General features: G+C 49.1%; 1 protein-coding gene across 4 annotated transcripts in view; it reads left to right on the top strand.

The window, feature by feature from the left end:
* Positions 1-26,350, top strand: part of CACNA2D2 (calcium voltage-gated channel auxiliary subunit alpha2delta 2) — a 587,546-nt gene that overhangs the window by 389,579 nt on the left and 171,617 nt on the right. For all 4 annotated transcript variants that reach the window (XM_043550544.1, XM_037904941.2, XM_043550545.1 and 1 more), the window contains one exon: positions 6,514-6,558. In XM_043550544.1, coding sequence (XP_043406479.1) covers positions 6,514-6,558 — 45 coding nt within the window. The remainder of the gene's footprint in view (positions 1-6,513; positions 6,559-26,350) is intronic.

Below are 26,350 nucleotides of genomic sequence, written 5' to 3' on the forward strand. Positions count from 1 at the left end.
TCCATGAAGCAGGGCACTGCTCTGACTCCGGAGCATTCAGTACCACCTGGTGGTGCTTAGAGGATGGAAGGGGAATGCTGTTACCATTGCAGGTTCGAAGCAAGGAGCAGGAGAGGTGTTTAATAACAAGGGAAAGGAGAGAAAGCTGGAGCTTATTTTTGGAGGGGGCATGAATTGGGAGAGGGCATTCCAACCCTTCATAGTCCCCCAGAGGAGTCCTACCCATGGCTGTGTTACTAAGCCAGTGACCCATGAGAAAGCATTCATTCTAAATGAGTCTGTTAAGTTGGGATCCAAGGACAGTCTCTACGCAAAAGAATAAATGGACACAAATCTGACATCAGGAATCATAACATTCAAAAACCGGTAGGAGAACACTTCAACCTCTTTGGCCACTCAGTAACAGACTTAAAGGTGGCAATTTTGCAACAGAAAAGCTTCAAAAACAGACTCCAATGAGACACTGCTGAGCTTGAATTAATATGCAAACTAGATACCATTAACTTGGGTTTGAATAGAGACTGGGAGTGGCTGGGTCATTACACATATTGAATCTATTTCCCTAAGTTAAGTATCCTCACACCTTCTTGTCAACTGTCTGAATGGGCCATCTTGATTATCACTACAAAAGTTTTTTTCTCCTGCTGATCTCAATCAAATAGCTCATCTCAATTAATTAGCCTCTTACTCCACCTTTTCATGTTCTCTGTGTGTGTGTGTGTATATATATATATATATAAAATCTTCTTACTATATGTTCCATTCTATGCATCTGATGAAGTGGGCTGCAGCCCACAAAAGCTCATGCTCAAATAAATTTGTTAGTCTCTAGGGTGCCACAAGTACTCCTGTTCTTTTTGTGGATACAGACTAACATGGCTGCCTCAGAGATTCATGGCAGCCATCAGTTTGGCCACTTTTGTGGCTCAAATCTGCTGTTTTACTCAGATAACCTCATCACTGGCCAGTACAGGGGAAAGGAAGGAGAACAATCCCCGCGGTCTTTGCTGACCTACCATGTGGGTTGGGGAACAGCCCAGAGACCTTCCCCTCTGGTGGAACCCACAGTCCAGGTCAACTCCTCCTGTGTCTGGATCAGGGGTTGGGAGGTTTGGAAGGAACCTGGGCCTGCCCTCTACTCCAGGTTCCAGCCCAGTGCCCTGTAGCTGTCTCGAATGCCTCCTGGAACAGCTGCGCAACAGCTACAACTCCCTGGGCGACTTCCCCATGGCCTCGTCCCAACACCTGCTTTATCCTCACCACAGGACCTTTCTCCTGGTGTCTGATAATGCTTGTACTCCTCAGTCCTCCAGCAGTATGCCTTCCCACTCTCAGCTCCTAGTGCCTCTTGCTCCCAGCTCCTCACACACACACCACAAACTGAAGTGAGGTCCTTTTTCAACTCAGGTGCCCTGATTAGCCAGCCTGTCCTAGTTGATTCTAGCAGTTTCTTCTTAATTGGCTCCAGGTGTCCTACTTAGTTAGCCTGCCTGCCTTAATTGGTTCCAGCAAGTTCCTGCTTGTTCTGGAACTGCCCGTTACCTTACTCAGGGAAAAGGGATCTACTGTATCTGGGACTAATATATCTGCCTTCAAAAAAAAAAAAAACCTCTCCTGTAGCCATCTGGCCTGACCCTATCATAGAAGGTACATGTGATGGTGAACGTCAAAGATTAGCTTATGCCTTACATGTTGTGTTCCTTTCTAACCAGCTGCCAGACATCTCCCCATTGATCGTTCTTCCAATCTATGCCTATGTAATTTGCCCGGATCTCTTTAAGCTTGAGCATGCTGTCAGCTTGGGTCTTAACGATCCAGAGAAGAAACAGGAAAGCGCTTTAGCTGAGCAGATTTTGTCTAAGGATAACTCCAAAGAAGGGTTAGTAGCTCTCTGCTCCTTGCGTACATTGCTAGTGAGATCAGCATGACAGAGGTGGTAATATTGACGGCGGCACGGGGAGTTGAATTAACTCACCAGATGCAAACTCTTGGCCAATAATGAAATCCATCTGTGCGAAGAAAACAGCTCCAGGGGATGTAACAGGAGCTAAGCAACTGATCTGGCTGGGATAGTTTGTGTCCTAAGGGACCCGTGTTTCAGGTGCGCAGCCAAGTGGCTATGGCTGTAGCATAGGGACAGCTGTGAAGTCTTAGGAAGACATGAGGTGGTGGTGGTGGGGGTGATGTAGCCAAGGAGAGTTGTTGTCAGCTGAGAAACATTAGCTATCAGACTGGAAGGGAACGGTGGAGGGAGAGGGATGGGAGAAGAGATTTTGTAGTCATGTAGATGCAGTTAATTCCTAAGGATATGTCTATACTTCAGTCACAGGGTGTGAATGCAGCTCGAGCTGACATACCCAAATTAGCTTTAATCGAGCTAGGCTGGGTACTGGAGCAGCGAAGCTGCGGCAGCATGGGCTAGCTCTGCAAGTAATTACCTAGGGTTCCAGGTGGGTTTATACAGCCCCCTGAAGCCCATGCTGCCACAGCTTCGCTGTTGTGGAACCTGAGCAAGCTAGATTAAAGCTACGAGCTGCAGTGACACCCTGTGATTGCAGTACAGACATAGCCTAAGAGGCAGACAGACCATTTTTCAGTGTTTTTTATGCATGGATGAGTTAAAAACATAACAGCGATGCACCCTGAAAAGAGAGAGGTGTGTGAACTAAGAGCGTGGGCCAAGGGGAACCTGGCTTGTAGACTGCTGTGGATTTGTCTCTCCGTGACCACAAGTTTGCACAGCTGGCGTTTCACTCTTCCCTCTGCATGAGCACTGAATCAGTGCCCTAGCATGACCCTACAGGGCAGGGTGTTACACAGATTGCTTCCTCCTTCCTATAGCCTTGGCCTCTTTAATCGCTGAAGATGTCAAACCACATCATTACATTCTGCCTTCCTAAATTTCCCCCTTCACTTTCTGTTGAATGTTTGACCTTCTTTTTCACTTCCTGTCCTAAACTGCTGTGCAGTGTTGGCCTTCTCTGAAAGCTGCCAGGTTCCACCTTAGAGGTGGCTGCAATGGAGGAAGTAGTTCCTGTTTAGTATATGCAAAGCTTGTAAATGCCTGACATTGGCCAACATTTTCCAAAGCGACCCGTGATTTGGGGCGACCCACTGGAGACACCTTACAGAGAGCTGGTTTTCAGAAATCACCAAGCATCCACCCTCTGCAAACCAGGCCTCTTTAAGATGTCTCAAGTTGGGCCCCCCCAAAATTACTGGTCACTTTAAACATCTTGGCCACTGTGTATACCAAAATTGCTATGATGAAAACAACGTCTTTACGGAGAACCATGTTTTTTGTTTACAGTCACCCGGTGACTCTTAGCTTTGTCCATACCCAGACAGCCCCTAGGACTGACCGTGCCATACACTAAACTTGGGGTGCTGGTCTTGTCACCCAATTCATTACACCCCTTCCCATGCAATGAAGTAAGGTCTATAGCTTTGGTCTTGTTTGTTATGTTCTATCTACGGTATTATACTGCCAGAGCTGGAGCCCAGCCCTTGCTGCTGGGAGACACAAGGGGAAGTGGAGCACTGCTGGCTGTGTGCATGTTTCCGGGGCCATCTTGCTAGCACAGATCCAGCTGGTGTGCCCTGGGCTAATGTAGACTGCGCACCATGGCATAGGTCACTGGGAACTGAGTACACATGCCAGCCGGCCTGCTAGGGGCAACATGCATTCCTCCATGGGATTTAGTGCATGCTCTATAGGAATCCTGCCCTGCTGCTGCATGGCTACCCTGGGTGGTTCAGAGACTCCATACGCCCTCTGGGCTCCCATCACTCCTAAGGGGGCAGGATTTGGCCCACAGCTTTATGGAACCATGCCAGTCCATGAGCCCCTTAGCAATGGCCACGAGGTGTCTTTCACACGTCCATCACTGCTGCTATTCTTCATCAGAGGCTCCCCTTGCTCAGCCTCCCTCTCCTTGCCCTGTGGTGGAGAGCCCTCCTACGGCCTTTGGGGAAGCAGGAATCACACCAATGCCATTATCAGTAACAAACACTCAGCAGCAGCAGTCACCTCTGTCAGCTATGGCCCAGTGTCCCTCCATCACTGATCGGGGCGGCCCCCTTCCCTTTGAGCTCTGGCTGGTCCTTAATGGCAATGCAGGCTTATGGGACCAGGCTGCTCCCAGGGCTTGTTCCCCCAGCCCAGAGCTCCAATTTTCAGACTCCTGGGTCCCTGCAGCAGCTGCTGGCGCTCACGCTGCTCCATTGGGACAGAGTTTCTTGCCATCCCTCTCTCTAACCAGTTTCTCCTGCTTGCTCAACCCCTGCTGCCAATCAGAGACTCAGGGGGTGGAGGGTGAGGGCACAAGCTCACAGCATTGTGGCTGGTTTGTGGGGTTTCACACCTCTCTATCCTGAAATACCTAACTGACTGCAGACAGGTCGTTCCCCACACTGGCTCTTGCCCACAACTTCCCTGTGGAACAGAACAACAGGCCAGTGAACACACATTTGGGAGATGACCCCTTCAGCCACGTCCACACACCTGTAGAGCCATGTCCCTGAGCTTGGCCTGAGCCCGTTTGCTGAGCCGGGCCTGTGGCGATGCAGTCAAGGGGCGTGGGAAGTGAACTGAGATCCCTGCAGGTTCCTTGCCTGAGCTGCTGTTCTCAGCATGGATCGTTTTTCCCTTTAAATAATAATAGGAGTAATAATAAAATCCCATCAGCACTGACACGGCTCCAGGAGAGAGAGCTGTCTTTGTGTAGCGGCTGATTGAATGGCAGCCATGTTAGCGCTGAGCACACTGCCACTGCTGCTGTATTCCTGCATCCAGAACCGTCTCCCTCTGCCCTGTAATTACCCCTTTGGATGGAATATAAAATTCTGTTTTGACAGTATTACTGCTCTCTGAATTGCCTTTCTCTTTGTGAATTTTATCAGCTGCCGCATGTCCTAGCACACGGGACGAGGAATCAGAGCAGACCTTTCTGCATAAATGGTTTCTAAATACCCCAAATGAATTACGTGGGTTTCTCCAAGAGAATGGTGAAGCTGCTTTTTATTTTTCAGGCTGTTGGTTTGCTGCTGCTGGGGGTGAAGGGGAGGGCGGGGCTTGTGGCATTTCCCGCCTTCCCCCAACACCACAACGGCCACCTCTGATTGAGAGAAGCATTGTGATCGTTTAGTCCCGAGGTTCTCAAACTGTGGTCCGTGGATCACCAGTGGTCCGTGAGCTCCATTCAGGTGGTCCGCGGATAGTTCCCTCCAAGGTGCGCACCTGGGCGGTCGCACACAAGAGAATGAAGGGCCACCCACCTAATTAGTGGAGCTGCGCAGGCGTGGCTCTACTAATTAGGTGCCTGGACCCTGGAGAAGATGCACATGTAAGGTGAGGTGGTGGCCTTGAGGAGAATTTGGGGTAGGTGGGAGGAGGCAGTGGAGTGAGAAGGCAGGGTGGGGGGAATTTGGGACCTGCAGGGCTGCTGCGGCCAGAGAAAGAGGCGACTTTCCCCAGCTCCAGGGCTGCGGCTGCCAGGGAGAGACGGCTCTCCTTCCCAGCCTCTGGTCTGTGGGTGCTGTGGTGGGGGAGAGACTCCCCTCCTTCCCAGCCCCAACTTGGGGGCTGCTGCTGTGGGTGAGAGAGGGAGAGACCCCCACTCTTTCCCAGCCCCTGCTCAGGGACTGCTGCAGCAGGGCAGAGAGGGCACATCCATCGCATTAGAAAGGTAAGACTACTGATATTAAAATATGAGTTGTGTGCTTTTATTTGTAGAACAAACAATGTTAATTATTATTAAGGTTTTTTTAATATAGTGCTTTTATCCAAAGTGCTTCACAATAGTTAGCAAACGGTACAAACAACATTTGGAAAGATGATTAAGTGATCCGCTGAGACCCTCAGCAAAAAAAGTTTGAGAACCACTGATCTAGTCTGATCTCCTACAAGACACACTCTGTAGATTTCTCCCAATGATTCCTGCAGGTGGCCCACTGACTAGTGGTTGAAGTAAAGCAACGTTCTTTGGGGCTGTGACATCACAGCCCCTTCTTGGACAAGGCACTGTGATGTCACCAAGCCTCCCCTGTGATGATGCATCATGATGTCACCAAGCAGGAGAGGTGAGGAGCAGTGACATCACAGTCCCACTGTGATGATGTACTGAGATGCCACTGAGGTTGTGATGGTCAGGCAGGAGGAGAGGTTGTGGGCCATGATGTCATATCCCCCACTCCGACATCATCGAGGCAGAGATGGTGAAGCAAGTGCTACAATTAACACCGACTCTTAGAAACAGAAAGAAATAAAGTGCAAGGGGAGGGAGGAAGGAGAAGCTGGAGCCATCCAGTAGTCACTGCGACGGCTCAGGCATGGGGTTCGTTTTAAAGCTCCCGTCTTTCTCTTGGGAACCTCCTTCTGAGCCTTGTTTCCAATAGCCTGGCAAGTGGGGAGGCAGGGGGAATGCACAGCCTCTGCGAGCATTTGGGGTGGTGTGGGCCTGCCAGCCAGGGCTGGGCATACCACTAACCGGAGCTTTTACCTTTTCTTTGCAGGAGGAGGATATTGAATACTACGACTCCAAGGCAGACACGGAATATGTGAGTACAATCCCTGCATTCTCCAATAGTCACAGGTAGGGGGTGGGCCTGGGCTGACGCTCTCCTCTGCCTGACCCACTCTGATACAATGCATGGAACCTGCGCTTGTGGCAGCTGTTGGCAGGAGCATGGTCTTTTGCATGGCAAACCTATCCCAGATAGGGGAACAGAACCTAGTTCATTCGGGTTCATATCAGTACAGGGTGTTTGGCTGCTAGGTCTGGGAACTCGCGGCAAGTTCCTAGTTTTAACAGCTGGACTCATTGCATGGCAGAGGCAGGAGCGCTGGCAGTGGGGGAGCTCCCAGCTACTCCAGTCCCCACCTCTCCCAGCAGGGGGCGCTGTAGGGAATGGGACAGGTGTCAATGTGGATAGGGGTCAATGTTATGACTTTGCTGAGGTGCTTTTTAGATTTTAATGCTGAAATCTTACAAGCTGGATTTGCTGTGTGTGATAGCCAATATTAGAATGAAATCTAATAGGAGAACCTCTTTTTATCAAGTCCAGGGGGCGTTAGCTTACCAACTTAGTACTAAGTTCTTCTTAGGTCAACTTGTAACTTGAACAGTATTTCTCAAATCAGGACACTGGGTTATTCTTAACCAAACAGCAATTTATTAATTCACCGAGAACCGCATCAGTATACAACCAACAGTTCACCAATTAAGTGTAGACACAACCAATGTTCCAGTTATGTTCTGCACACTCCAATACAGCCTTGCAAGCAGTTGTCACAGAATGCAAATTACTAAGAATTTTTTTATCACATTTGCTTAGGATCATCAGTTTTTTAGTACCTAGCACAAGTATCACCCTTCTAACATTTCTCCAAGGAGTGGGAATGTACATGTCTGTAAGGCACTTTTAAGAGTGTGGTTCCTGCTATATGAATGGATTGGGGATGAGGGACAAGTTTAGAATATCAAAAGCAATTACCTGAAGTTATGGTTCAAATCTCTTTTACGCCAATTTGCTTGGGTTTATAAAGGAGTGCACACACAGAGCATGAGTTAAAATCTAAACTATGGTTACTTGATGTCTCACTGGAGAGCCTAGACTGAACAAGGTACGCTTCAGTTGTTTATGTATAAATAAAGGAGGAATACAATCTTTGACATGAAATCTCACCACTTCTTCTTATCTGGTTAACCGTGGGATGTCGGGAGAGTCCGTTCCACATGGCTGGTCCAGGAGTCTGTTGCAATGCGGGGATTCAGTCAACTCTGGGGTCCCCCAGGGTGACCTCAGATTTATATACCCGAATTCCTGGGCTCATTGGAGGGGACCATCCTTGGATTTCCATTGGCCAGTTGCCATATGATCGCTCATATTTCACCCCTTTCAGTTTCTCTGCCGCTTCTGTTGGTATCAAGTAGATGGCGCAGGTGTATAATAAATTTCTTCAATCCTTTTCTTATCGGAGGCTTTTTAGTTCGATTCAGTTCAAGGATTTAAGTTCAGTATTAGCCCATGTTATTAATTGAAATTTCCCCCTTTTTAAGCAATTTATTTTAATAATTCCAAGTTATACTGTGGTTAGGTGATTATATCTTTTCACCTTCCTTTTTGTGCCTATCACTGCTAGAATGCAGCAATCACTTACCAAGGAAACAAACAAAATCCATTCTAAGCCTTTTCGTTTGGTGGATACAGTCTTCGATTTTATATGAGCATTTCACATTATTTAGGGCAGGGATCGGCAACCTTTGGCATGCGGCCCATCAGGGAAATCCGCTGACAGGCCAGGACGGTTTGTTTACCTGCAGCGTCTGCAGGTTCGGCCGATCGCAGCTCCCACTGGCTGTTCCAGGCCAATGGGGGCTGCAGGAAACAGTGCGGGCCAAGGGACATGCTGGCCGCCGCTTCCCGCAGCCCCCATTGGCCTGGAACGGCGAACCGCAGACAGTGGGAGCTGCGATTGGCTGAACCTGAGGACGCTGCACGTAAACAAACCGTCCCGGCCCGCCAGCGGATTTCCCTGACGGGCCGCGTGCCAAAGGTTGCCGATCCCTGATTTAGAGCTTGCAATAGAACAAGAGATATTACCCATACATAAAGAGCGAGTTTACCTGATTCGCAGAGCAGATAAACATGCAGCTTCTAATTCAGAGTGAAAAACATATTGACAGGACAAAACAGATTATCTTTGGTATATTTGATTTATTAGGAAAACAAACGTATAGTTGATAATTTGGGGTGAAAACATGTGATTTGAGTGTCTTGGTGTAACAGGCAGTTTGCCCTATTTGACCTTCAGTCTCACTGCCAGGTAAGTATAGTTTGTTTAATTTGCAGCTTCCCCACCCGTCTTTGGATCAACTTTTAGGGCACGTCTACGCTGGCAATGTTACAAGCACTGGCAGTTAGAGTGCTGCTCAGAGCGCACTGAAGGGAAACCGCTGTTGTGCGTTCACACTCAGCTGCCTGTGCAATAGTGTGTTCACACTTGCGGCACTTGAAGCAGTATTCGGAGCGGTGCACTCTGGGCAGCTATCCCATAGAGCACCTCTTTCTCTTCTGCCGCTAAGAGTTGTGGGAAGGCGTAGGGGGTCGCGGGGCATTCTGGGTCCTGTCCCTATGCCCTGTGATGTATTGCTTCGCGTCCCAGCAATCCCTGTGCTTCCATCCGCATTTGGTGACATATTCCAACAGTTTGTGTACTGAACGCCCTGCATCTTTGGGCTGCAGGAATGGATCCCGAACTGTTGACCAATATGCTGCTCGCTCTGACTAACACGTCACAAGTGGCAGTGGAGTTATTCCTTAAACTACAGAGGCAAGAGGGGTGCAACATTGATCTCGCCAGGTGTAGTAGCTACAACAGAAGATTGCTTGTGGCATTCACGGAGGTGCTGACCATAGTGGAATGCCATTTTTGGGCTCGGGAAACAAGTACTGAGTGGTGGCATCACATCGTCGTGCACATCTGGGATGACAAGCAGTGGCTGCAGAACTTTTGGATGAGGAAAGCCACATTCATGGGACTGTGTGATGAGCTCGCCCCAGCCCTGCAGTGCAAGGACACGAGAATGAGAGCTGCCCTGTCTTTGGAGAAGCACGTGGCGATTGCACTGTTGAAGCTGGCTACTCCAGACTGCTACCAATCGGTTGCTAACCAGTTAGGAGTGGGAAAGTCGACAGCTGGACTCGTGTTGATGGAAGTGTGCAGGGCCATTAATATCGTCCTGCTCCGAAAGACCGTGACACTGGGCAATGTGTGTGACATTGTGGCTGGCTTTGCAGAAATGGGCTTCCCAGCTGCGGATGGGTGATAGATGGCACACATATTCCAACTCTGGCACCAGACCACCTAGCCACTGAGTACATTAATCGCAAAGGGTATTTCTCAATGGTTCTCTAGGCACTTGTGGATCACCGTGGGCGTTTCATGGACATTAATGCAGGCTGGTCCGGAAAAGTGCATGACGCACGCATCTTTCGGAACACTGGCCTATTCAGGAAGCTGCAAGCAGGAACTTTCTTCCCGGACCAGAACATCACCATAGAGGAAGTGGAAATGCCCATTGTGATTCTGGGAGACCCCACCTACCCCTTAATGCCGTGGCTTTTGAAGCCATACATGGGGCAACTTGACAGCAGCAAGGAGCGGTTCAACAACAGGGTGAGCAAGTGCAGGATGATGGTTGAGCGTGCTTTTGGCCTTTTAAAAGCCCACTGGCGCTGCCTCTATGGGAAGCTGGACCTGTCCGATGACAATATTCCTATGCTTATAGCCGCGTGCTGTACGCTTCATAATATTTGTGAAGGGAAGGGTGAAAGCTTCACTCAGGGCTGGACTGCAGAGTCTCAGTGCCTGGAGGCTGAGTTTGAACAGACAGAGACCAGGGCTATTAGAGGGGCCCAGCACGGGGCCATAAGGATTAGGGATGCCTTAAGGCAGCAATTTGAAGCGGAAAGCCACTAATATTTGTTGCTGTGCTTGGGAGTGCAGTGCTTGTAGTGCTAGGAGGTAATTGGTGCAGACGATGCAATATGTGGGTTTAACATAATTGTATGTTGTTTTGCAGGGCTCTTTTTGCTTTCTATGAATAGAATAAAGATTGCTTTCAAACCAACACAGTTCTTTTACAACAAAATAACAACTGGAGGAGAGAGTCAAACCAAAAAAAACATCAGCAGAGAGGGGGATGGAGGAAGGTAAGGTGCCAGGAGGAGGTGGGGTCCCGGGATCGCTAAAGATTTGTGTATGTCCAGAGCTCATAGCCACCTCTCTCCTTTGGAGTACAGTGCAGCGGGTACTGTACTTCAGCAGAGCCAAACTGCAGAGGGATGGGTGTTGAGTGCAGTGGGTAGTGGGAGTCCACAGTGCTAGACTGTGATGGGGGGAGGAGTAGAATGCCACAGGTATAGACTGGAGCCAGGAGGTTGATAAAAGTGTGTTGGCAGTGTCTTAGGGGAGCATGGGAAAGAGTTTTGCAACAGTGGCTGTAGGGGAGAGTGGGCGCGGAGCTGCTTGGTTTGAAGAGCTAGTATCGCCTGGAGCATGTCTGCTTGGCGCTCCATAACTTTAAGAGCCGCTCCATGGCTTCATTCTGGCGTGCCGCGTTCTCCTTTCAGTCCCTCATCTCGCTGTCCCACCACTCCTTCAATTCCTGTTTCTCGGCGGCAGAGTGCATCATAACATCACGCACAAAGTCCTGCTTAGTTCTTCTTGGCCACTTTCTAATTCTGCGTAGCCGGTCAGCCATCGATAACAAAGAGGGAGGCTAGGCTCCCAAGGTCATCTCTGTGAAGTTTAAACGCAACATTTTACAGAAGCAGTATTGTTTGCAACACAGAGAACCCTGATTCAGTGATTTAAAACACAGCCAGTAATCACACACCTGCCACTAACTGGCTGACCCCAGGCAAGCACACTTAGAATCATAGAATCATAGAATATCAGGGTTGGAAGGGACCCCAGAAGGTCATCTAGTCCAACCCCCTGCTCGAAGCAGGACCAATTCCCAGTTAAATCATCCCAGCCAGGGCTTTGTCAAGCCTGACCTTAAAAACCTCTAAGGAAGGAGATTCTACCACCTCCCTAGGTAACGCATTCCAGTGTTTCACCACCCTCTTAGTGAAAAAGTTTTTCCTAATATCCAATCTAAACCTCCCCCATTGCAACTTGAGACCATTACTCCTCGTTCTGTCATCTTCTACCATTGAGAACAGTCTGGAGCCATCCTCTTTGGAACCCCCTTTCAGGTAGTTGAAAGCAGCTATCAAATCCCCCCTCATTCTTCTCTTCTGCAGACTTGAGCCACAAGACCCCCAAAATGGTGAGTAGCCGAAGGGGCAGGGTTAATCACTCTTCCCGGACCCTGCTGTACACTGGGCACATGGCTCTTGGGGAGAGCCAGCACTGTAGGAGGGGCCTGATAATCATTCCTGTTCCCGCACTTTCCACAGGATGTGATCATGATGGAAGATATCTCACTGCTGAGGGTGAGCTGGGAATCAAGGGAGGGTCTTCTCCAAGCCTGCGGCTTCCACCCTGGCCCCTATGCGGCTCGCCTGTGTGCAGCAATGGTGTCTCCCCCCAACCCTCTCCAAATGCTGATGAGGTCCAGCAGCTCGGCATTACTCCAAGCGGGGGATCGCCTGGTGCGTGGAGCAGGCATGGCTACCTGGAAAGATGTGCTGAGACCACTGCATGCATCACCGAGCAAACAGGAAGGGGACTTTCAAATTTCCAAAGGAATTTATGGGGTGGGGATGACGGTTGGTCACCTGAGGGCAGGGCAGTAGAGCTCAAACTGATGAGCAGAGAGGTGAGAACAGGCATTGTGGGACATCTCCCGGAGGCCAACCGCAGCGCTGTAATTGCCACGGTGTCTACACTGGCACCACAGCACGGTAGCCCCGGTGCACAAAGCTGAACGGCTCTCGCTGGGGTGTTTTTCTTAAACGGCTACAACTGTGCAGTTTCTGCGCCTTAAGTGGCTTGGCAGTGTGTAAACCTCGGGAGTTACAGCACAGAAAGGTGCTTTACTGCGCAGAAACTTGCCAGTGCAGACAGGGCCTCCGTGTGCAATGGGCTGCTTTGCTAGGAAAGCAGGGTGTGAGCCTTCTTGGTAACTTGTTTGGAGTTCTTTTTAGTTAGGTTGGAGAGCAGGGCCGGCTCCAGACACCAGCGTTCCAAGCAGGTGCTTGGGGCGGCAGTCAGAAAGGGGCGGCAGAGTTTCCACGGCGGCGGCAATTCGGCGGCAGCTTCTGTGTTCCGCCGGCCGTGGCAGCAATTCGGCGGCGACAGGTTTTTTCACTGCTTGGGGCGGCAAAAACAGTAGAGCCAGCCCTGGTTAGGAGGGAGAAAGAGGTTTTATCCATATGCAGATGATGAGAGATTCTTGCGTAGGTGAGTAACAGTAGTCTCATTGAGCCGTTTTAGTCTCTGTTCTTGGGGAGTGTAACTCCTAACCTTGGCCGATTTGTGGGTCCTTAGACAAAATGTCTCATATGATGTGAACCATTTTTTTATTGTCTTTACTTCCTAGGTTTCAGAGTAGCAGCCGTGTTAGTCTGTATCCGCAAAAAGAAAAGGAGGACTTGTGGCATCTTAGAGACTAGCACATTTATTTGAGCATAAGCTTATGCTCAAATAAATTTGTTAGTCTCTAAGGTGCCACAAGTCCTCCTTTTCTTTTTACTTTCTAGGTGGATCCTATTGTAAGATAAACAGAGGTGGATAGCTTCTCTAATTGCCAGGAGGAATTAATACTTAGTAATTATTCAAGTCATATCTATGCTCTATACCTCTTACACAGGCGAACGGACTGTGGGTGAGCTCCCAGCTACTGCAGCCCCTGCCCCTCCCAGCAGGGGGCACTGTGGGGAGTGGGGCAGGAGCACTGGCTGTGGGGGGGAAGCTCCCAGTTTCTCCAGTCCCAGCTTCTCCCATCAGGGGGTGCTATGGGGAGTGGGTCAGGAGCGCTGGCTGTTGGAGCGTGATTACAAGGTGCCTTGGGATCATTAGAATCAGCATAACTCCAGACGTATGACTGTAGCAAGTGCTGTCTCTCTGGCTGAGACAGCTGGGCTCCCTAGCAGTAACTGGTTACAGTCCCTAAGAGCCAGTGCTATGCTGTGCTGTTACACCAGGCAATTTCTGAGAGGGCCACTTAGTGCCCAGTGCAGCCCCATGGCCGCTGTCACCCAGGAAGCAGAACCAGTGTGCAGCGGATGGCTCTGCATTGCAGAGAGGGTGTGCACTGGACAGTGCAGAGCCCCGCTTGGGGAGGCGGGCACTTCCTCTACAGCATGATGGGGAAGGCATGGCCTTCCTACGCTTCCACCTGCAGATAAAAACTTCTAGTCTACTCCAGCCATTCGGGCGCCTCCATCCCACAGCCTGGGGCAGATTCCTCCTCCTCGCCCTACAACCCCCAGGTTTTATCCCCCAAGCCTAGCCTAGCTGCTTGGGCTGGACACTAGGGGCTGGCTCCTGGCTGTAGGCCCACGCAGGGAGACTCAGTGGCTGCCCTCTGACTCTGTGTTCTGACAGAGATGGGCCGTCAGCTGGAGCCAGTCTCAGGGGGATCCAGGTGCATGTTCGCTAAGGCAAGCCACTCCACTGCCTGGGAAAGTTTCTAAAATTAAAGCTGGCATCTGAAATTCAAATGAAGAGCAAACCTTTAATTAGACACTGAATCTAATTCTCGACCCCCCTCCCGGCAAAGCCGTCCTGTAATGCTGGCAATCAATGCTTTAAATATAAACCAGACAGCTTGAATTTCCCAGGGCTCCCAAGGGGGTCGACATGTGCCGGTTACACTTCATGATGATAGCGCTCAGCTAGTGCTTTGTCTGATCAAAGCACTTCACAGGCATTTGCTGATGCCCTGGCTCACGCCAGAGATGGCTGCATTTTAGTGGCAGGTGATAGGTTGCCTGGGTATGAAGGTGGTAAAGTACTTGGGGGTCCTTCAGAGTGAAAGGTGCCCTATAAGTACAAACCGCTGCTGTTGATTGTTCTCTGAGCCCTGGGCTGGCAGGGCGTAGCTGTTTCTTCATCTGACTGAGCTCCCCTCCCGTTTCTAAGACCCGCATCAGGCACAGCAAGGGAAGGAGTTTTTCCTGCTGCTGCCCCTTCCCTCCCCAGGGCTATTAAGTAGCTGGAGGGGAAAAACAATGAAATGTAATCAAGTCAGAACCTCATGAACAAAGAGCCCCCTTTCCCCAGGTAACCACACTCTGCATCCCTAGGCCTCTGCCAGCCGCTTACAGTCCCTAGTCGGAGTGGAAGGCGATGGCAGTGGGCAGCGTTTGTAAATGACACACGAGCAGCCCTGGTTTGGGAGCCCAGGCCTGGCCCCCGATGTCCCACATGTTCCTTTACACAGCGACAAGCAGCGAAGGACTGGGAGAGCATCCAGGCCTTTGACCCAGAGACCGATTCACAGGCTCAGTTTCCCCCATCCTGCAGCTAGGTGCTGAACTGGGAAGGATTAGGGGGTGGACATGGGCATTTAGCACAGACCAGCCTTACTCAGGCACCAAGAAGGAGAAACAGAGTTGAATCCAGGAGGTGACCAGCCCCAAAATCAGTTCACCTTGGAAGGGCCATGTATCTTTGTCTGTGCCCACCTGCTTGCAAGAGCAGCACTGCTGGAGCCAGGCTGCCAGCATGTGGCATTTGTCATAAATCTAGGGTGGGGGGCTGCGGGATTTCCCCCCTGCATGTGACCTGCATGGGCCACGCTGTCTGAGCAGAGCAGTGCCTGCCTGCTGCTTGCCATGTGCACCCTGGGGCTGTATTAGCCCTGCTCTTCCCGCCCTCTTCCCTAACGCGGGGTGGTGCAGTGCTGGGTCCATGGAATGCAGCAGGACACACCCTTTTGCACAGCTCTTTCCCACTCCCCTTGCCCCCACCCCCGTACACTAGTACCACTGACCCTGTGGCCCTCCATCGCCATGGCGAATGGGGCAAGACGTGCACCTGGGCACAGATAAACAGCACTAAAGCAGAACTGCAATTGCACAGTCAACAGCAAGCCAAGCCGTGTTACAATGGGGCGGGGGTCGCTGCTCGGCTGGGGTCCCGGTGTAGTGCCACTGCAGACAGCGGGGCGGGGTCATTTCACACTAGCTGGGCATCTGGTTCCCGCTCTGCATTACAACATACAAAGCTAAAAATATAGGACTTTCCTAAGGTCACTTCCTATCTAAGTAATTGCTGTGGCGCCCGCTGGGTTGGGATGTGAGGGCAGTGGGAGGGGAAGGGGTTCCCAGGTGGGTGGCTGGGAGGGGAAGCGCCCCGTGGCAATCTCTCTGTTAAGATGACACCCATGCTGTGAAGAAATGTGGGAAATTCTGGGATGTACTAGGCTATATAACAAATAACAGTCGGGCCATGTTGGCTGACGGCACCTTAGTGGGTGTTGCCTATTCACTCAGTGTGGTCCTAAGATCTGCACCGCAGGGCCAAATCCTGCAGTTCTTCCTTGGCTATTCCTTCAGGCCAACTTGGGCAGATTCCATTTGAAATCATTGGTACTTTGGCTTGTGTAAAGAGAGAGGAATGAATTTAGGTTGTGTCCTGGAGAAATTATTAAAGCTGATTATCTAAAAGAAACACCAGATTTGTGAATAAACCATTCTCTGTGTGAGGTCAGCTTCCGTGTTGGGCACCAACATTCTCTGGCATCCATGAAAATATTTGCAACTCCTGCAAGCTGAATTAATTCACACTGCAGTGTGTGATTCGTTCTCCTGTATATTGCTTGTTCAAATTATCCACGCAAGGAGCAGAAACAAATCCACGTGGCCAATGGCACATCGGGAATCGTGACAAGCAAATAGTTGGAACAAATAGCTTGCAAAGCACCCATCATCTGAAAAGGATTAGTCCAAACTACTCGCTAAACACTTACAAATACATGCACGGAAAGCAGGGATGGATTATGAGCTGATAAGAAGCCTTAGCTCTGTCTCACGAATAGGATTCAACCACCTCTAGAATTTATACATAGTAGTTGAGTGCCAAACAATGCATCAGATATTCAGATCTAGTTTTCCTGTCACAGAGGCTCTGAAATAACAAGAAAGAACAGTGCTTGAGGGAAAATTCAAAACAGATCAGATCGATTTCTTCAAAGTGCAATCGCTGACAAACGCTCCCCAACACCGTCGTCCCCCGCTGACCCAGCAACAGGTCACACGGCCTGCTCCTGCTGTCCCAGGAACATAAAGTTTAACGAGGGAGCTACAGAAATGATAAACAGCAATGACAGATGCAAACAGGTGTGACTTCCTTGGAGGGGAATTCTGAGACTTTATCAGCCCATGGGGCTAATCTGAGCAAGTAAAGCAGGGGGCAGGAAGATGCTTTGACAAAACAGAAAATGGGGCATGGGTTGATTTTATTTACAGATCTCTTAAGTAATGTAAGACCACTAATTAAACACAGAGTGCGAGGAAGCTCCATAAACATGGTGCATCTATGCATCAGCCCTGTGCTTATCAACCTACATACTTCTTGAGGGGGAGAACTGGAAGCTCTGTCATCCCTTGAAGCATTTAAAGTTAAATTGGGCAAAGAACTAAAAATGATAGGTTGCACAAGTAGCGATGCCCAAAGTTAAGGTTGCCTGATAGTTCCCAGTTTAAGAACCAAGTGGCAGACTCTGCAGTGGAGTTATTGGTCCCAGCTCCACTGATGACCCACGAGGGAGTCAAAATGGTTCCATGTGGTAGAATTTCTGGGGGATTGTCAGTTTGCTTTTTTAAAAAGCCTATGAAATTTTGTTTAAAAACAAACAAACAAAAAACTCCAAGTTAAAAGAATGTTGTTAAGGTGGCAAAGTCAAGCACTCCAAAGTTAGGAAATGTCAGAATTAAGGATGCCTCTGCAACCTTAACTCAGCCCCCATGTGATACAGTCTTTAACTACATGATCACATCCTATGTTTTGCACTGGGCCCTGCCTCATTCAGTGCACAGGGAAGATGATGCTCACTGAGTGGACAGCTGTTTAATATTTTGTTGTTTCCTCATTCTCCAATGTGTGGCCCTGGGCTTAATTTCCAGCATGCTATTCAAATCCTGCTCTGGAGACAGAATTACTGATTTTTCAGAGTCCTTAGCATTACGTAGCAGTGTATTTGTGCAGAGCCCAGCTCCCTTTGGCTTCGGTCACAGCTGTGAGTCCTCAGCACTTCTGCAAGGCAGATCTGAGGGGCTCAAGTCGGGCACTCTGAAAATGAGGAACTCACAATTAGTGATCGCTTGCAAAAAATTTGTCTAGCATCACACAGGAACTCTGTGGCAGAGGCAGGGATACAATCCAGTTCTCCGGGGCAGCATTCAGCTGCTTTAACCAGAAGACCATCCTTTCTCTTCCTGCAGTCTATCTCTCTTCCGGGAAATGAAGTGCTTAGCTACCCACTTGCCTCTAAGGGTATGTCTACACTGCAGCTAGGCACCTGTGGCTGGCCCATGCCAGCTGTCTCGGGCTTTCAGGGCTTGGGCTTGCAGGGCTGTTTGTGGTATAAATGTGTGGACATGGGCTGGAGCCCTGGCTCTAGGACCTTGCACAGCCTCTTAGCCCAGTCCCAGCGAGCCCAAGTTAGGTGGCATGGGCCAGCCACAGGCTTTTAATTGCAGTGTAGATGTTCTCTTAGACCTCCCTCCTATTACCAGGCAGGAGTCACTTGGTAGTTATGGAGCAGCAATCTTAGTGCAAGGTAGGCTGCTCCTATGCAAAACGTCAGCAACTCCTGGCTGTTAGCTTTAGGATTAGACATATATATGTGTAATGAGAACATCCACGGTGACATTAGATGGGATTAGAACATATGAGGGATATAAACCCTTGTGCTTCAGGGCATAAACCAGCCTCTAGCTGATGAGGGCTAGGAAAATCTTCCTATGTTTCTGGAATGGGCTGGACGCACTATTGGCTTTTGAAAAAGCCACAGTCTTGACTATAAAAATATTTTCAGTGATCGGCAGTGCTCATGAAGATGCGGGTCTCCTGATACTGGCTGGAACCAGGGGTGGCCAAAGCAAGCACTGTCCAAATTTCCCTCCATGAGATTTCCCTGAAATGAGCTGTGGCCCCCTCTGGCAATCAAGAGTATGTCTACACTGCATTCAGGAGGTGTGATTGCAGCCCTTGTCGACATACCTGAGCGAGGTCACAACTAGCTCACGTAACAATAGCAGTGAAGCCACAGCAGAACGGGCAGTGAAAACTCCTGACGAGAAACTGGTAATTGCTTTACAAAGCATGGTGGTTTAGGAAATTGGTCTTGGGTCTAAAATTGCATGTAATTAATGGCTTGATTCATCTGTCCCTTGGGTTGCGCAGATGGAAGGCTGGCCTCAGTAGTGGAAAGTCCAGCTGGAACATGAATCAAAGCAGTGCGGACTGCCTAGGCTGCACCAGCTAATGCATAGAGCTCAGCAATACTTTTTCAGCGAATAGTAAATTCCCCCCCCAAAATGCCTTTTTTTAAAAGCATCGAAAAGTTGGGTCAAGTTCAGCAAATAGTTTTGTCTGGAAAAGAACTAGGAGAAACAATAGGATATTTTGGACATTTTCTAAACTAACCATTTCAAATCGACATTTTGTTTAGAAAACCTCCATTCAAATAGCTGTTTGAAACTCTTCCTTCAACCCAAATGAATTTGTTTGTTTGTTTGTTTTTGTTTTGTTGAGAACAACCAAAAAAATCAGTTTAGCTTTTAAATGAACTTCTGATTCTGGGGTTGGGGATGGATTTTGCAGTTCAGCCCCGAAAAATCAATGATTCACGCACGTCCACTGATGCAGCCTAGAAAGTGGGCAGGGCCATCTGCAAGGTGGGGTGTCCAGAATGCTTGGGAGATGCAGCAGGTTTTTCAAGCAATCTCCACTGGCTGGGCACTTGCGCAGTCTTGCGTTCTATAGAATGCCTGGGAGACAGCTGCTTCCCTCTTCCAGGGTGAATTGCCCCTACTAGGGTGTCTACTACTGTACACCAGAGGATGCATATTTTGCTATTGAGAATGAATCAGGCCCTCCATCTCCAGATGATTGCAAAGCCATTGAGGTCTGCTGAGCCATCAGCAATCGCTGCCTTTTAAAACCTGCAGCTCTCAAAACAAAGCAGAAAAGAAAAGGAACTTAGTTTCCGGGACTGGAACCAAATGAAGTTAGCAGTTTGTATCCATGTCAATGGCAGCGCTCAAATCATTTCCCATTTGGGCTTCTCTCTCTCTCTCCTTTTTTATTATAGCAAAATTGTATGGGCCCTATTGAAAACACTTGTAATTTTCCATGGATGGGACTCTACCCTATTAGAACTATTACTTCTTCCCAATGAAATCCCGGCTAATTTAATTCCAACCAAAATAAAAGACAGAAGAGATGATGAAATAAAAAAAGATACCAGGACGCTTGCCATTGCAGTAAATAGCAAACCCGCATATTTTTCTCTTTTTAGTTCCATTTTTTAGATTTAAATTGAGCACGAGAACTCCCTGAAATGAAGTTAGTTGTTATAGACAATGCCTATTCAGCAAAACTGTGACTTCATTCATGAGCCTCACGCCAGATTGAAATGTGGAGGGAAAATAAAGCTGTGTTTCCTATTCATTTTACCAACAGTCCACTATCTTCCTGAACACGTTTTTAATTTATTTTTTTCCCCAAATGAATGGGGACTGTCCAAAGGCTCACTCAGGGACCCCAAGACACTCAAAATGTTTACAGAAGTCAAGAACTTTTTGCCTCTTCCCTGAAGCGAGGGATTCAATGTTTAGTCCTAGCAAAGTGTTCAAATCAACAAACATTCTCAGCTGGATACCACTGGCGGAATGGTAGAAAATTACAATAAATTTCCGGGCATTATGATTGTGTTTATGGCAGGGGGCAGTGTTTAAATCAGAACTGAGGCCCAAATCCTCCAGGGTGGATCCCCAGTTTCTGTTTATCAGCAAAGCTCCATTGAAATCAATAGAGCTGTGTCCCGTGTCAGCCCTGGAGGATCTGGTCCTTTATCCATAACAACAGTGGTGTTAATTTTTTGCAACTGATCAGTGGCAAGTCATTAATTTCCCAGAGTTATAAAATGGAAGGCAGGCTTTTTTCGCAACTTCCCCTTCTTTTGTGGCTGGGATAGCCTACCCATTGTGCGCTCGGCAGTATAGACTGGGGACATCTTTGTATCATCCTTTCCAGCACTCGAGCCCTGTACCTCGCTCCACTTTCCAATTCTGCTGCTTCGTGAGACATTTGTAAGCGTGTGTATTTGATTTGAAAAGAAGCTTCCCTATCTTTTGAGCCTGCCTCCTGCATTTGTACAAAGGACTAACTCACATTAGATATCACACAGACGCTGTCCCGCTCTGACCTTTTCGATACAAGATGTCAATTGAGAAAGCTGTAGCCGCAGACATAGCCGACAGTCTAGAAATGGCGCGTTATACAACTGGGTTTCCTTTGCTACGTGCCTAATTGTTTATGGGAATGGAGAAAGTTGTGCCCTTAAAAGAGTGAGTACAGTAATGGCAGATCTCTGAACATGAACTCGGCCATCTACTTCACAGGCAAATTGTATAATCCTGCTGCATAACCCACCCCGCTCCCTCATGTTGGGATGTACACTGCACAATCTCCACTGGCTTCAGTGGGAGCAGGGCTGGGCCCAGGCTGCAGTGGGATTGGGACTCCAATGCACACCTGGTTAAAGGGGACATCTGTCTGGGGCAGGGCAGCATCCTCCTAACAGAGGGATGAAAATATCTTGGGCTCCGAGGACTCCGGGCCTCAGAGCTTCTGCTCAGCAGTCCTAGGAGAGCTCTGCTCCCTCATTTAACTGCCTCATGCCCTTCCCAGTCCCCAAAGGCAGCTGCAAGGGTTAGCCCTGCCCGCCCAGGATCCTGGGGACGTACTTCACTGCTCTTGTTACTCGAGCTAGCTTTGATCTACATCTGGGTACATCTACACATGCCGCAATCACATCTCCCAGTTACAGTACAGACATTCCTTAGGATGAGTCCAGGCTGCTGTAATTTGCATCTTCGTCTGGCCCCTTCAGCATGTAAATTCCCGCCACGTAGTCTTACTTCCAGTCCCTTAGACCCTCTCGGCGTCTGTCATGCCTAACAGATTCCTTTCGCCTGCGTTCACACAGCGAGGTATAAGACTGAGTGAAGCTCACTGGGTCACTCAGTGTGGGTGGCAAGACAGGGGCTCCTGTTGTTCTGCCTAAGACGACAGACTTGAGGGCAATTCCCTTTAGACCAAATTGTGCGTTTCCAGAGGTTGATGTTTGTTTGTATTCACATCTTCCTCTGGCTCAGGTTTAGGCCCAGACGTCTGAGTTTGAGCCTGAATGGGGGCCGCGGTTCATGTTCAGATTGTTTGATGTCATTATTTCACAAGCAGTTCTGGTGAGATTCTGGCCCCACATGGTGGAAATCAGAATCATAGAATCATAGACTATCAGGGTTGGAAGGGACCTCAGGAGGTCATCTAGTCCAACCCCCTGCTCAAAGCAGGACCAATCCCCAATTTTTGCCTCAGATCCCTAAATGGCCCCCTCAAGGATTGAACTCACAACCCTGGGTTTAGCAGGCCAATGCTCAAACCACTGAGCTGTCCCTCCCCCCCACTGAGCTATCCCTCCCCCCAAGAGATGAGCTGAAAACGGGCTCAGCTGGGGGTTAGATCTATCAAAAACTATAGGGGTGGAGATGGATCTGGGAACTCAGATCCCATCCTTCCGGAAATTCATAGATTTTAAGGCCAGAAGGAACCATTGTTACCATCTTTTCTCTCTTATTCTTGCAATGCCTAGTCACAGACCAAGACCCCCTTGTGCTAGGTGCTATCCAAACACAGCACAAAAAAGACAGACCCTGCCCCAAAGAGCTGCTTATCTGATCTCCTGCCCAGCACAGGCCAGAGAATTCCACCCACTGATTCCTACCATGAGCCCATCATGTCTCGTTCAATCATGGGATGATTTAGTTGGGGATTGGTCCTGCTTTGAGCAGGGGGTTGGACTAGATGACCTCCTGAGGTCCCTTCCAACCCTGATATTCTATGATTCTACGGTTCTATGATTTCTTTCAGAAAGAGACGAAATGTGAAAGTCACAGGGTCCTGGTCCACCTCTAGTTGGGTAGGTCATGCCTGACTAATCTAATCGCCTTCTATGATGAGATTACTGATTCTGTGGATGAAGGGAAAGCAGTGGATGTATTGTTTCTTGACTTTAGCAAAGCTTTTGACACGGTCTCCCACAGTATTCTTGTCAGCAAGTTAAAGAAGTATGGGCTGGATGAATGCACTATAAGGTGGGTAGAAAGTTGGCTAGATTGTCGGGCTCAACGGGTAGTGATCAATGGCTCCATGTCTAGTTGGCAGCCGGTGTCAAGTGGAGTGCCCCAGGGGTCGGTCCTGGGGCCGGTTTTGTTCAATATCTTCATAAATGATCTGGAGGATGGTGTGGATTGCACTCTCAGCAAATTTGCGGATGATACTAAACTGGGAGGAGTGGTAGATACGCTGGAGGGCAGGGATAGGATACAGAGGGACCTAGACAAATTGGAGGATTGGGCCAAAAGAAACCTGATGAGGTTCAATAAGGATAAGTGCAGGGTCCTGCACTTAGGACGGAAGAACCCAATGCACAGCTACAGACTAGGGACCGAATGGCTAGGCAGCAGTTCTGCGGAAAAGGACCTAGGGGTTACAGTGGACGAGAAGCTGGATATGAGTCAGCAGTGTGCCCTTGTTGCCAAGAAGGCCAATGGCATTTTGGGATGTATAAGTAGGGGCATAGCGAGCAGATCGAGGGACGTGATTGTTCCCCTCTATTCGACATTGGTGAGGCCTCATCTGGAGTACTGTGTCCAGTTTTGGGCCCCACGCTACAAGAAGGATGTGGATAAATTGGAGAGGGTCCAGCGAAGGGCAACAAAAATGATTAGGGGTCTGGAACACATGACTTATGAGGAGAGGCTGAGGGAACTGGGATTGTTTAGTCTGCAGAAGAGAAGAATGAGGGGGGATTTGATAGCTGCTTTCAGCTACCTGAGAGGTGGTTCCAGAGAGGATGGTTCTAGACTATTCTCAGTGGTAGAAGAGGACAGGACAAGGAGTAATGGTCTCAAGTTGCAGTGGGGAAGTTTATGTTGGATATTAGGAAAAAACTTTTTCACTAGGAGGGTGGTGAAACACTGGAATGCGTTACCTAGGGAGGTGGTAGAATCTCCTTCCTTGGAAGTTTTTAAGGTCAGGCTTGACAAAGCCCTGGCTGGGATGATTTGATTGGGGATTGGTCCTGCTTTGAGCAGGGGGTTGGACTAGATGACCTCCTGAGGTCCCTTCCAACCCTGATATTCTATGATTCTATGATTCTAGTTCTGAGAGCAACTAAGGGAACTGTGCAGATGGACTGCAGTCCAGGACAGAGTCACGGACCCATGACTGTGCAGCGGGAAGGGCTGGGCTGAATCAGCCTGCTGGACAGCACTGATATGATTTTTTTTATTAAATACTGACAATCTGCTAGCACCCAAAGGCCCCAGTCAGCTCCATCGTGCTAGGCACTGTGCAGATGTAGGAAAGAGACCATCTCTGTTCTGCTGGGATTACAGTCTGAGGAGACAGAGGGGATGGGGTTACAATAGATGAGCTAAGGAATCTGGTGAAGGATTGGCACAGTGTGGTTGCTTGTGCTAAACTCCCACTGAGTTGAACGGGAGGCTTGTGTGAGGAGGCCGCCCATTGCTGGCTCATCCTCACTCCCACACAGCAGCAGGTGCTCAGCTCCTTAGCAATGCAGATAGACGGCTTTCCATGCGTTCAGCAGCAGCTTATGAAGTGCCTTGCAGAGGACTGTGGGAAGTTAGAGGTGCTGAAGCTGTCCAGGCTTGCATGTGCGCAACTAGCGTTCATGAACATGATCAATGCTGTGGCAGCTTGACGGTGTCTTTAGAATCATGAGTTGGTGCTGTCTGTGTAATTATTATAAATATCAGATATTTATACCATACCGGGGGAAATACAAAAAACCCAATCCTTCACCAACGGATCATATTATTTCCACAGCAGTGCTAACGGCATGAGTGAGAGCAGGTATAGCACGAGGCTTGGGAGGGTATAAATTCAGTGTGGGATGGTGAGCCCTGGAAAACATAAGTCAGGACAAATTCTCTCGTGTAAGGGGAATCTAAACTACATGGCACAGGCACTGCACTGCATCACTTCTTGAGAGGCAATAGCGTCACTGAAAGAATCATATTTTGAGTCACTCAAAATCACAAGAGTTATCAGTCCTCATGCTTCAGGGCACAAACTGGTCACCAGTTGGAGGTCAGGAAGAATCCCTCTGTAGTGTCACATAACTGGTACATTATTGTAGGGGGCAGCAGCGGACTGAAGCTTCTGGCCTTGTCAGAGGCAAAAGAGACTGATTCTGATCTCATTTACACCAGTGTCAATTGGGAATAACTCCCTGGAAGTCAATGAAGTTGTAAAACCATTGTGAGTGAGGTCAGACTCAGGCTGTTGGTCTCTGTAGCTGTGGTAGGTGCTGTGTTCCTAAGCATACAGAAGCAATTCTGTACATCACACACATCGCAAGTTGGTCAGTTATTTCTAATTGTGGCTCTGTAACTGGAGTGAGACACAGTCAATTTACTTGCCACAGATTTGTGTCCACACTGCAACTTTTTTGCCATCCCAGTTGCATTAGTGCATAGGCGCCTGCCACACTGCCTGGCTTTGTCTGAGTCCAGCCTGGGAAAATCTGGGCAGGTCTCCCACAGTGCCTCAGCAGGAGACAGAATGCCCAGGGCATGTGCCCGCAAAGCAGCCACCAGCAGCGCATGGGTGATGCCCTCAGGGATACCTGGGAAGGAGGAAGACTGGCCAAGCCAGTTACAAAAGGTGTCCCATCTACACTGCAGTAAACCAGTGTGCTGAAACAGTTACAGCAGGATGCCATGTGCCAGCTTTGGCTTGTGGCAGGGGCAAAGTGCTGTTAGCTGGCACAAGTACTAACTGAGCTTTTGCTATGTGGGGTCCATGTTTAGCACCAATCAGGCCACTAAAGGTATGTCTACATGCATTGCAGACCCAGGTCTGTGGGACCTGGGCCTGTGGACTCAGTGTTTGCAAACCTGCACTTGAGTGTCCGCACTGCATAATACACCTGGATTTACAGTTGCTGGACCTGGGTCTCCCAGTCCTGTTAACAGGTCCATACTGCACTATGCAGACCTTCTGACTCGGGTCTGTGGCTTCAGCTGCATTCACAATGCAAAATGACAGGGCTTGGATCCGCGTCACAGCAGGACCCAGGCTCTGACCCATGCCCTAGCAGGGCCAGGATCCTGAGTGCTTGCTGGCCTGAGTCAGACTGATTTGCATGTGGATGGCTTGGTTTTCAACCGGAGTCAGAGCCTGACTTAATGTGCAGTGTAGACGTACCCTACTTGTTACAGACTCAGTTAGCAGCTGTAGTTTGCACAGAACCCTCCAAGCCAGTTCTTCCATCCAGCAGTTCTTCCACAATAGGTGTCCTGTACTCATCCCTAATCTGTGCAAATAAGGGTGCGCTCCAAGAGATCACCGCTCTATACCCACATTGTGGGCTCCTGCTCAGAAGGAACAACTGTTCTCCACCGCAGCGTGACTGCTTCCTCCTCCCCCCACATTCTGCTTCCTCCACATGCACAGCGTTCTAACCAGCCGGCCTGGCCATGGACAGTGGAGTGAAATGATTGGCAGGCAGCTATATTTGGGGTCTCATTATAGCTTTTCGGGAATCGTTAATAGCTGTCAGTTCAGGGT

The sequence above is a fragment of the Chelonia mydas genome, chromosome 7 (genome assembly GCF_015237465.2).
Source record: "Chelonia mydas isolate rCheMyd1 chromosome 7, rCheMyd1.pri.v2, whole genome shotgun sequence".
In the NCBI taxonomy this organism is placed as follows: Eukaryota; Metazoa; Chordata; order Testudines; family Cheloniidae; genus Chelonia; species Chelonia mydas.